The following is a 13,244-nucleotide window of genomic DNA, read 5'->3' on the forward strand; positions in this document are numbered from 1 at the left end:
CTCGAATGTAGGTTGCATCACTATTACTTTATAAAGCAACAATATGAAAATGTCAGCTAGTGTAAGAGTTATGTTGTATTTATTTATTGCAACATATAGCTCAGACTGCTTACGCCACACTGTTGATGTGATGCATTTGTCTGCAGAAACAGCAGAGCAGTCTTTGTGTGTCTCAGCTTTGATCTAGTTATTGATCATGGCACACGTGGGCCAGGAATTGATTTATGAACTATTGGGTTTAAATGCATTAAGATTCCGAAAGGACACCTATCGATGTATGCATTTCTATCCTTGCAGAAACTTAAAAATGATTGCTATTCCGAATACAGATCAGCTTTGGCGGGTATTCCTTTAGTATTGTTGATCTGGCTCTATATTTAGTCATGTTGATTCCACACATGAGGCCTATTTAACCCATCTACAGAGAAAACACCATGATACCTGCCCTCTCTGACTCAGAGCGCTGCATTTTCTTTAACTTTAGTCCCTTTTAAAATCTGAATGCAGTCAGAAGCTGTGGTTCCACTTGTCACTACAATGCAACTTTTTCATCCAGCCACAGCAGCACACATCATCCTAAGTGACAGGCCTGGATCGCTCACGTTGGTGTGAGCTCTTCAGAAGGAGATATGGAGGTTGTCAGGCTCACACTGTGATGGGAACTCTCTGTTGTCTGGATGCAATCCAGTCACAATGCTCATCCAGCTTCAGCAAAGCAAAGAGATGGAGACTGACAATTTAAAAGAGTAGAGGAAATGCAGATGTAAAGAGGGAACTGCACTACAAATTGTGCATTATTTACAAAATGAAAATAGTTTAAGGTTTGTGCCATAAAGTCATCCAGCACATGTTTTTGTGACCAACTCTCTGGTGAATTATTGCTTGATTAAAAATAACACGTAGCACTCAAACACATACAGCACACAGTGCCAAGTATAGTACTACCAGGACCTACGTAAAACTAATGTTAGTATATATCTTTTTTTAAAAAAGAACATGTGAGCTAACATACAAAAAGAAAGAACTTAAAGTAACCAAAACCAATTCAGGAAAAATAGAAGGAAAAACAGGCAAAAAGTCTAAAACCTCAGTGTATACAAAGCTAAGACACCACATAACCAAAGTTAATTAGAAAAGCATACAGCAGCTGTATCCCCTCAAGTTAAACTGGGCTCATTAACTTATTTTTCAGTTCATTTAAACAGAATTTTTATGCAGCTTCTCAAGTTCAACCTGTTTCAAATTTGCAGGTAAATAATATTTTCATCCATTATCACAAGACTGAACCTCATTATGCTAGCAGCGAGCTATATATGCCTCCAAACATATGTTCATTTAATTAACACTCTTTCTCTTAGTCATACGTGGCAGTATAGCGGACTACAGAGGACATCGGTACACACTGTTGCTTTTTTCTTTTTTTCCAAGTCAACTCTGGTTGACCTTGACATGATCAGCAGTATAGTGCTTAGCTACACTGTTTCCTGGTTTAATGACAGTATCATCAAAAGACCCAAACTAAGTAAACAAGAGTCCACACTGTGGCCAAGGCTCATTAACGCAAAGCTATAGGCCCGTGTGGACAAAGTGATTAACAGTGATCGATGTTCACCTCATTATGAAAACAGAGGTAAAGCTTACATACAGCCTTGACATTTGAGGACAACTAATGTGTACAAGTATATATATACAGTAAGCCGTGCAAACTACATTAATAGTTTAATATTATACTTATATAATATCACAACAATCGCATATTTTCTGTATGAGTAGCTAATGAGTAGATAAATCCATACAGTAACAATAAAAATGGAAAAATTCACTGTTCACACTCATTGTAAAATTTCATATTTGTGCCAAGTAAGGAATGAAAATTTGAGCTGGGACGCTTTCCACTGCCAGGCAGCTTGCACAGGCATGACACCAGTGAACTTAAGACCACCCTGAACTGTTTTCTACATTTTGTTTCTGCCAGCAATTAAAAAAAGGTGACAACTGATTCATCCACTGAGTTGTTAAAAGGAATCATCAGCCTTCTGCACAGCCACCCACACGCTCACGATGTACACAGTGATTGTCATCGGAGGGTGGTCTCTCTCGTGGCAAAGGCACCCTGCTGTGCTCAAGGTCAAACCATCAGTGTGTGCTCTTTAGAGATGCCACGTACGGAACTTGAATGCAAGCCGCTTCCACGATTGATTGCTTGATGAGACATGCAGTAATGACAGTAGTTAGAGTTTGCAGTTGGATGTGAGAATGTAGGCTTTTGATTAGTTAATGGTGTACACACAAACACAAAACATTGTTAACTGCGAACCAAGCTATTGCTCAGTGCATTGTTGAAATATGGCCATGGGTTCCAAAAACACCATTTTGTCTTTAGAGATGTGTGTAGACAGAGATGTATTTTCAAAAAATTACAAATCCAGCCTCGGTTTGTCACAGTTGTCATAACCCTTTGGTGATTATAGACATTATTTAACCCCCGTCCATTACACCTAACTTTAACGCACTTGGAAAGATGAAGTCCAGCAAACTGGGAAAATGCTTTCATATACAGGGTGGGTCACACAAGGACAGATACCCACAAAAACACACTCCGAAATGCATCAGGAGGAATGAGGAACAGAGATCAAGAGGCAAACAAAGAGATGTGCTGCGATGTTGCAGAAGAGAGAGAGAGGTGACAGGGGAATGAAAATGCGGTGCAAATGAGGGATGGGAAATGGCTTCAGAGACAAAGAGAGATAGCCAACATATTCATTTCCCCTCCCTCCATATAACAGAGCATTCATAACCTCCCGCTGCCACTCATGATGTAAGGCTGAGGCAATTAACCTCCTTCATCTGTCATACACTTGTGGCTCTGTGTGTGTGGCTTTATGTATTTGAATGTGTGTGTGTGTGTGCACATGTCGGCATGTTCGCGTGCATTAGTGCGAGCTTTTATTTTGTGTGCGCGTGACTGTGTGTTTGTGAGTATGTGTTTCAGATCAAAGATAAAACCCCACTGCCTTTCACCTCAGGGAGATGATGTCATTCTCTGCACAGCGAGAAGCGATGCTGGCAAACAGCTGGCTTTACTCACGATAATAGAAAAAAAACATTTTTTTCTCGCAGCTGCAGCATGACATCATGTGCCATGTATTACATTTGACAATATACAATATATGGTTATTTCTTATCTCAGTCCACAGTGCTTTTACGTTCCAAATCAGTGCGACAGATAGACAACCCTCACATCCTCCACAGTGGGAGATTTCATTGTTTTTTATGAGATTTGTGCTACATACATATTTTAGTTTCCTTAGATCAGCTTTACTCTGGGGACCACTACTGAAAACAACAAAAAACATAATGTTTAGATGCCACCTAGTTGGAGGTAAAAATGGATAATTCTATTCTTTGAGCCATTCTGAGCCATTCAGTGTTTTCTGACTTTAATGTGTGGTCAACAAATGAGAAAAGTCAGAGGAACGTTAGCGTGCATGTTTACAGGATGTAGCTAATGTGTGAAAAGGAGTTTCATAACAATGAGATTTTCCATGCTGTGCTTCAGCAATTTAGCCACAGGTTATCAAATGCATTATTCAGTGACTTTACTCAGATTTTGCAGGATGAGATTAATAATTTCATTACAGAGAGCAGCCTCGGTGTTCTTCAAGAATAAACCAGTGTTTTATTGGCATAGGTATTAACAGCACCGAACTGAAATATCTCTCTAATGATTCAGACGTACACATCCACGACAGAATGATTTACCGTTGTATGGCAAGAACCTGTACTCTGCTCTAGTGTTTATGCTGCAATGGCACACGATCCCTTTTCTATCCCAAGAATTGTTCAGTGAATTTTTCAGACAAATTAAAACAAAACTATCCTGTTCTACCACTAAGGGGAAAATGTTATTTTGAGATTTGGATGAACCTTGCATTTAAGATAATATGGTTTTTGCAACACAGACAGGTGAGTCGTTCAGTTTTGAAAAAGAAAAACCAGCTTAAGAAAGGATTCATCCGTGCAGTTTCATCTCTGCATGCAGTGATGATGCATCTAGCTAACACTCGCTAAAAGGCAGGAGGCCCGGTTAATCTACTTGGTGCATTTTGTGTAAATATAACACTTCTGTACAAATATAAAACAGGAAATAGTGCCTCAAGGAGCTGTTAGCTTATGCACCGGAGCTGTTTACTGACGAGCAACGGCTCGGCGAGTGCACAGCGTTAGTGTGCTCATGAAATTTCAGCCTCTTTCATAACTTTGATCAAAACCCAGATTACTATTGGATGGAAAGATTAGTAGTCTAGCGAACAAGATACAACGTGTAAATGAAACATTTTTGGATTTATTGGGAGGTGCATTTTGTCACAGCTTCCCCTGCTTCCAGGCATGGTGCTAATTTGGCTAAATCTTGCACCTAAGGGGGAATTGAACACAGAGAGATAAAACTGACCTTCCCGTTTAACTGGAGGAAAGATAGCAAACAAGCTTATTGAGCTCCTTTAAAGGATAATCACATCAGTTCACATTGGTGTGTATATTTTATAACACCGTGGGGTAAAAAAACAGCATGAGAAAAAAAAGCACAGCCGCGTTCGCTGACTCACAGATGTGCAAATCAAGGTCAGCCAGAATTATTACATGTCACATCGAATGTGAAGGTTATCAGAAACCCAGCACGCCTCCTTTGCCCTCTTGAGCAGCAGATAAGATGAGACAGAGAGGAGACACTTTTGCTAACATGACAGTCCCAGCTAATTATCATCATGAAGCCGGAAGCCAGTCATTTAGAAACTCCTTCTGACCACAGACGCTCCACATAAACACACCCAGTCCAAACGGCTGATGGAGTTAAGACTGATTTGTCGGGGGGGCTTACATGCGCATGCACACACACGCGCGCAACAGCAAATTCACACAAACCCACAAAGACAGATAGCAGAAGCTGTAATTACATAGTGGCTGTGTAGCCGAGGGTGAGCAACACAGTGCTAAAGAGACGACGCCTTACTCCAAGCACACGCAGATCTAAGGATAGGATGTTTTACCACTACTACAGCTATAATTACAGCCATAAAGGAGAGCGCTAGATAAGTGCAGATATGACAAGGGGTGGACACTTGCAAATGCACAAACATGTAATTATATGAGTACATAGATTAGGACATAGACACTCTGCAAAACGGAGGTCAATAAGAATTATGATGTGTTGTGTACATCCCTCAAGGTTATCACAATTTGTGTGTGTGTGTGTGCGTGTGTGAAGCCACTCAAGGAATCAAAGTGTTTCGTAGCAAAATGTGATGATTTGCCTCTCACCCTCTCTGTCCTTTGCTTTAAAGGCTCAAGCAGATGTCTGTGTGTGCGTGGGAGAGTGAGTCTCTGGAGAGGGAGAGCTTTTGTCTATTCAATTGCCAGTATGTGTGTGTTTGTGCATGTGTGGCAACTGGCAAAAAGAGTGAACAGTAATTGGTAGGCAGGAGAAAACTCACTCCATTTTCTTGGTTGGCTGGTCACTGTATGTTGAATTCAGGTGAGGATTAAGAACAAGAGAGAGGTGCGGTGGAATTTTGTGTAAGTGATTTACTGCCTGCCAGTATTTCTGTTAATTCTTTTTCAGCTGTTCTCTATTAATTACAGCAGCACAGTGGCAACCTGGAGCAATAAATTAAAGGTTACAGTATGTTTTCAAATCTCAGAGTGACATTTGAAATGCCTGTGTAATTAAGATGCATGCTGCTAACTGGAGGTTGTGTATGTATCTCTGTGCTTCTTCGAATTATTTGATCATCATCACTGTACACAAATCCATACACAAGTCATCCAAGACCAATTTACATCATCACTTAAACATTTTGAGATAATCTGTGGTAACAGTAAAACTATTCACTGTGAAATAGGTGTGACTCCGGGCCAGATTAACCCTCTAGCAAGCCCCAGCGCAAAAAGTAAGATGTGTTTACAGGAGCAGAACAGAGCCAGCAGTTAACAAAGAGAGACGCGGAACACAGTCAGGTTAAACAGCATTTACATGAAGTAAGACAAAAGGCAAAACCTGGTGGAAAAACTGATCCCTCAAAACGATAGACTTGATCGTGTACAAAAAGAAGCTGAGAAACAAGTGAATGAACTCAAAAAGCACCGGAGGCAGTGGTGGGTGGGTTCCTATTTACTTTATTTTTCCAAGGAAATCCTCCACCTTATGGCACTTGCCGTGCATGCTGCCATTAAATATCTATAAGCTGTCTTTTTGGAGGGAGAGAAGAAAGAGAATACAGATACAACATGTCCGTCCAGTAGATGACGGTCAGCAGTACCACATCACCATGACCATGGCTTGACCAAGATGTTCGCAATTGTTTCACTTGTAGTCAGGTTGAAGGCTTGAGTGACTTTTTCACCCCCCTCTGTTCTTTTTGGGAGACTTGCATTGAATTTTTCCTTTAAACTGCCTTAATTGTCATTTTTGCCGCCTGGGGACAGCAGTAAGGTGTAAACACAACGCTGACACATTATCACCTTATAAAGCTGATATGGTGAACATATCACTGACTACATGAATAGCAGCCAACCCGACAGATGGAGGGCATCGGGGCTGAAAATGGGGGTCGGGGATGACAATCGTTTCATCCCGTGTAAGGTATCACAGCGCACAACAACCAAAGCATTGTCTGGGACACCTTGTGATGTCTGAAAAGAAATACTTTTTGCCTTCCACAACAAATTGCTAACCTCCTTCCTAGTGATCGCAGAGGTCGGTTGTGAGAGATGGCAAGATACGATTGGTCAGTGACTAATGTGTAGTCTTTTCATGTCTCTCAGCCAAGTCATGGCAAGAATGCTGTGTTTGTGTAGTCTGAACCAAGCATTAGCAAATAGTTTCCTATTTACACATCCGGCAGACACAGAGTAACACGTTCTTTTGGAAACGGTGGTTGTACTTCAAATATTGACTCTGTTCTGATCTGTTTCTGCCTCTTTAGTCAGCTAGTTGCTAACTTTGGCAGCTGGACAGTGAGTTTATTCGAAGTTTTTTTGTCCAAAAACTGTTTGGCAGGTGGTTTGGCTAAAATCTAAAAAAAACCCTCAGTATGTCTATATCTACATTTGGATGTGCTTTAAGCAGTTTTGTGAGCCTTTTCCTTTGTTTTTCACCCACAAATCCCACCACAACCTCTTCCTCAACACTGAACCTGGCAGTGGGGGCCCAGAGGGTCTGGGCTTTTGGGTGGTTGCCCGCTTTGCCTGGTTGATAATCCAGTTTTGGTGTTTCTAATAGCATTAACGATGGCTGCATTATATTCAAGTTTCACTGTAAGCAATGACAGTGTGACAGTGAGCCGGCATGCTCGACACCCAGGCTGTGAAACCGAAGCAGCTAAATGAAGTTCAGCTCTCATTAATGTTATAATTCACAGCAGTTCTTTTCCTACTGTGACATGTCAAAATGTCTTCTATAAAAAAGGCCGATTGTACTAGTTTTAAGAACATGTGTCTGGCTTTCCAGAGTGCTGGAGAGAAAGTAAGTCAAGACTGCAGTAACTGTCTGTGCTGCTGCATGAGTTTGATCAAGCTGCACACTAAAACCTACTAAATATTTCAGCGGTTTTTGCCCTGAAGTTGTCTTTGTGTCTGTCTCTCTTCCTGTCTTCCTCCTTTGTCTTTTCCTCTCTGTTGGTTTTCACCTCCCGTCTCCCTGCTGTTCCCTTCAGGTGTTTTGTGGAACCTGTCTTCATGTGACGCCCTGAAGATGCCCATCATCCAGGATGCCCTGGCCGTGCTGACCAACGCTGTGATCATCCCACACTCGGGCTGGGACACCTCCCCGCATACACAGGAGGACCGCAAGCTGCACCTACACTCATCCCAGGTCCTCCGCAACGCCACAGGCTGCCTGCGGTCAGTGTCACCATCTTTTTTCTCCAATGCTTTTTCTTTTTCTTTCCAAAGTATTCACACTTTTTCTATCACATATTATCAGCTTAATCTTACTTGCAGAGATGTTTTTCAGTTTACAGTCTGTTAGCAATCACAATCAAGCATGGAAATAAGTCTGTCTTAGTTCAAAGTGTCTGTTATTTTTAGACAGTGTTCTGTGTTATTTTTAACACACAGAGAACTGACAGACTTAGCTGCGTTTAAGATGACTCATCACTTGGCTTTAGAGTTGCTGTGGCTTTTTATTTTCTCACTTGAGACATGATGCTAGTCATACAGTACAGTCTGGAAGTAGTACGACTGACACATATTTCTTTTTGTTTTGGTTCTGTACTCCGGCAAGTTGGGAAACGAGGGTTCAGTTCATTTCTACATTGTCAGTGAAATGCATACATTACTTTGTGTATTCAAGTATAGTCCAGGATGAGGGTTAGGTGCTGGAGTTTCTGATTTCGGATTCAGATTCCATGCACTGATACTCAGAGACGTAGCATTAGATACTGTATCATTGGCTGTGACTTTGATCCTTTGCCCACAATTCAGTTCAAATTATGGAAAATATGTCCTGTTCCTCCATCTTACTAAACACGTACTTACTTATTTTCTGCATTAATTCTTTTTTAGGCCAGTTGGGGCCAACACAAAAAGCTGTCAGCACAACAGCTGATACAGAGCAACATTCATGACATGGAATAACAGCCACATTTCCTCGCATAGGTCGTACATCTGGCTCTTTAGCAGCTGAAAGGCTCCACTGCATTCCCCAGCTAGTGGCTAACTTTGTCTGCTGTTTGGTGCTGGACGGGTCGCGTAGGTGGGATCATCAGAACCAGAGGGCTGCTGAAAAATGAAAACAGCAGTGCAGCAGCAGTGTTGAGAGGAACTACTGTCATATGGAAACTCTGTGAGTGTGTCACTATGGCTGACCCACTGCGATCTATTGTTCAGATAAACATATTTATCATAGCACCTTTAATTATGATACAAACAACTACATAATATCAACTTTATCATACTGAATTTCACTTGTCAGCAGAAAATGAGCTAGAAACTGTTATCGGCCACTGATTAATTGCGTTAGCGTACAGTGGCAGTATAGCTTCCCTGCAAACCCCCTGCTCTAAGGTACCTGGTGCCTTCCTCTCTCAGGTGTATGAATATGCTTATTATTAGCTTATTTGTGCTTGTTGTGTGCAGTAATTGACTCGGCTCACTTTACTAATGATGAACATAAAATACAATAGGAAGAGAAGTATGGATAATGAAGGCAGTCTGAGTGTTGGTGTCAGACTCACCTCACAAACTAATACATCATCGGCCTTTTACACACCGTAATTAAACATAGTGTCTGTGTGCGTGCGTGCGTGCGTGCGTGCGTGCGTGCGTGCGTGCGTGCGTGCGTGCGTGCGTGCGTGCGTGCGTGCGTGCGTGATGCTGAGGCTGCAGTCCCTCTTTGCTCTGTTCTGTGAAATCCAATAAAAATGCTCCGTGGCTCTGATAGCGATGTATAGAAGTATTAGCTTTTGGAATTCTATTCGCTAAATGCTTTCTAGTATTGCAGCTGCAGGAATCCATTGTAATGTTGTTTTGTATCATGACATCTGCCTTAAAGAGAACAGACTCAGCTTGTCTAGCCAAGTATTAAAGCCTAGAATTCCAAAGATGTGTTTCAGTATTTTATGATCAGGAAGAGTAGAGTTGAATAATGTTCAGTCTTAATGAAAGAATACAGATATAATGAAATCATCCCATACAGGTAATTATGATACAGATTTTATATTTCAATTAGTTATAACCCCTTTAAAATTCCAGCACTTGCTGCTGCAGAGTGATTATAATAAAGCCAATTTCATACAATGTGACTGCATTCATAGTATCCATATGATTTCAGGTCCACTTTGTCATTGAGGAATAAGTCAACACTTACTGTAGACCCTAGTGCATCAACAGTTTGAAAATGGACTTTTAGATTTTATATAAAGTGTATAAGGTATTATTGTTAATACGAGTTTAGCAGTCAAAGTCCAAATTAATCTGCCTCATTCGGTGTATAGGTGTAGTTTGATCAGATTTGATTGACAGACTGGCAACATAAACAAACCCCCAAGTACCCCAGTAACTCAACTTTTGTTCATGTAACATACATTTAAAGTTAAACAAAACAAAACACACCGCTCCCAGTTTGGCTAAAATGAACACTATGTCTGGCTGAATGAATGAAACTAAATGGCAGTTCAATCAATCACCATCACTAATAGTCAGAAGCTAGTAAAGAAGCCCCTTTAAAGCTAGATATAGATGATCATTAGATATTTCTGCACATAAAATCTGTCAGTGAGTTTCTTTCCAAACTCTGTAAGTATTTGTAGAAGCGCATGATGAAATTTCCACGGCTGAGACTGAGCTCATAAATATTTCTAACAGACACGCGTCCCCTCTGTACCAGACATTTTTTTGATGTGCTACTGTTTCCCTTCCATCAAACATTTCAGTATCAAAAGAAAGAGAAAAAAAAACAAAAAAAAAACACGTCTCGTAGACAGAATAATGACAACATTGTCTCTCATTACACGGAGCTATCTGTGCAGACATGTATGTCATACAGTAAAGCAAACGAGTTTGCCTCCTTTTTGTTTATTTTTTAAGGTTTGACATCTGAATCAGGGCTGTATGTCACATTTCTCAATATTTCCTCTTGGATGAGGCAAAGGTTGAGCAAGAATAGTGTGGGATTACTACCATGACTACATTTGCATGTCTGTCAGCGAGGTTGTGTAGCTTCCTGTTTGTGTGTGTACGTGTGCACGCTGCTGTTTGTCTCTCTATCTAACTATACGTGTGAGCCATTAATCTGCTGCAATATGTCTCCTCACCTGCTCTGGATGAAAACAAACTAGACATACTGGGTGCTACCAAAGGGTTTAGATGGTTCTAATACTGTACGTGTGTGTGTGCGTGCGTGCGTGCGTGCGTGCGTGCGTGCGTGCGTGCGTGCGTGCGTGCGTGCGTGCGTGCGTGCGTGCGTGCGTGTGTGTGTGTGTGTGTGTGTGTTGCAGGACATGACTTTGTGTGGATCAGCTCCCTACACTCGAAGGGCTAATTCATCTTTCTCACGCCTCGTTAGGGAATGCTGGGAGTCTGATTAAAGATTGAATATTTCATGGTGGGTTTGGTATATCGCCGGCCACCTGCTCTCTCTCTCTCGCTCTCTCTCTCTCTCTCTCTCTCTCTCTCTCTCTCTCTCTCTCTCTCTCTCTCTCTCCCATTATCTTCCTCACTTTCTCATTTTCTCTCTACCTCTTTCCTCCTTAGTCAGTCTCTTCTCCCTCACTCTATTACTCTACTTCTTTCTCCATCATATTTTCCCTCCTTATCCCCTCTTCTTCTTCTTCTTCTTCTTCTTCTTCTTTCTCACCCTGTCTGTCCCTTGCTGTCTCTCACTTTCACACACACACACACACACACACACACACGCTTTCTGCCTCTCACTGGTTACTCACTGGTCGTTTCACTCCTTGTGTGTGCATATGCTGTCGTGCCAACTAACAGCAAGGGCTGAAATTCTGCAACAACTAATGAAACCAGTTTGCTTTTTACTGTATGAGCTGATCAGGAACACGAAAAGCATTAATACAACCTAGACGTTTAAGAGGTGTAAATGCATCCATGTCTCCAAGACCCACAAGTAATCTTTATTCCCTCCCAAGTGTAGCTGCATCAGTATGCGATCTACTTACAGGGACTTGCCCTGTGATAATGGCAGCTGAAATTACACTAAAATTATCCTTCTTTCTCCCTGTCTCACTAAAATGTCAAGAAGAAAGCAGCGCCTGCAGCTTCATCTCTTGCAGTCATGCTTAGTCAGGCAACAGGTGTTGCTGTAGTGTATATCTGACCCATTGTCAGTACATGTATGTCAGTGCGTCTGTGTGGGTGAGAGAACACAATGAACATTTGTTTAAGAATGCGTCCTACTCAAGCTAAATATCAACTGACATGACAAGGAGTCCTGCTTTATTAGCTGGTTTGGAGCCCCTCTTCATTATCTCAGTTTTGTGCTTACATGTATGTTTTTTAAATGTTAAATAGAAATCTCACATGTTCTTGCAGCTGTATTAGCTGCAGTGCTAAAGGAAACAGATTAATTATCTTGTGTGATAACTGTCCAGCTAGCTACCTCCCAGTGCTATTGGCTTGCTAAGCATAGCTTCACCAGTGTATGCCAGCGGAGAAGCTGCAGTATTCAAGTGTTTGCAGACAGGCTAGAGTGCAGCAAAAAAAAAAAGGGAGTCAGACAAATAAACAAACTGAGGCTGCACTGGTCTGAGGACAGTTCAGCTAGTCAGAAGTGACATCCATTGAAACATAGCTTGGCTTCTGAAAGTAGAAGAGGTGGTTGAAAACAAGCAACTCTGGGTCAGCTGTATATAAAGAGAGGATCTTGATGCAGACGTCATGACTGCCAGCCCGTCAGGGGCGTGAAGGGGGATAGTAATGAGTGCTGTGAAAGAGAACTGTGTGCATCGTACAGAGAGTAGGTGCAACAGAAGATATAATTGGCTTTCTTATGCCCCAGAGCTCCGTATCAGGTTAATCCTGCCATGGTTACCATAATGGTCAAATATTTTCCTTCCTTGTAGTTCATCTACACCACCAGTTGCTAGACTGGTGCAGGATCGGATTGCAATCAGTTCTGTGATTTGGCTCAGAGATGCTTGCATGCATTTTATCCTGATATTAGACACTTGAAATGACAAGTGTAAATGGGGGCAAAGGATGTCTCCTTTATGATATACAGGACTCGTCATTAGACCAACAGAAGTCATTTTTCTTATTTTTTTAAATCTGAATTATCCAACATCTGCTGCTGCTGTTCCTCCCTTCTTCTCCATTATATAGTCCACTTGAACATGTAAGGACAACGGGCTCCATGATACATATACATTCATATACATCCATTTCATGTGGATGCTGACACCTGTCACACACTACATTTGCACACTAACATTGAACATACGAAAGCTTACACGTGTAGAACAAGGACTTTTCTCATTTTGTATATTGAATGAAATGTAGACATAGCTAGAATGTCATTAACAACAAATAGAGAAGTGTTCATGCATTGGCTTCATCACTCTTATGTTGTGCTAATTGGTCTTGAGTGGAGCAAAATGACAATGTGTTTTTATTGAAAATGGCTGGGTTGAAACTGAGTTCAAACACTCATGCAGAGACATCCAGCAGAATGCTGCTTTTGATTGTAGAAGTAGACACAAAGAAACAGTCTCGCCCTGTTGTTAGCAGAA

General features: G+C 41.4%; 1 protein-coding gene across 8 annotated transcripts in view; it reads left to right on the forward strand.

Moving 5' to 3' along the window:
- ctnnd2b (catenin (cadherin-associated protein), delta 2b) overlaps nucleotides 1-13,244 on the forward strand; it is a 165,046-nt gene that overhangs the window by 128,384 nt on the left and 23,418 nt on the right. For all 8 annotated transcript variants that reach the window (XM_070973592.1, XM_070973594.1, XM_070973596.1 and 5 more), the window contains one exon: nucleotides 7,713-7,899. In XM_070973592.1, coding sequence (XP_070829693.1) covers nucleotides 7,713-7,899 — 187 coding nt within the window. The remainder of the gene's footprint in view (nucleotides 1-7,712; nucleotides 7,900-13,244) is intronic.

The sequence above is a fragment of the Chaetodon trifascialis genome, chromosome 11 (assembly GCF_039877785.1).
Source record: "Chaetodon trifascialis isolate fChaTrf1 chromosome 11, fChaTrf1.hap1, whole genome shotgun sequence".
Lineage (NCBI taxonomy): Eukaryota > Metazoa > Chordata > Actinopteri > Chaetodontiformes > Chaetodontidae > Chaetodon > Chaetodon trifascialis.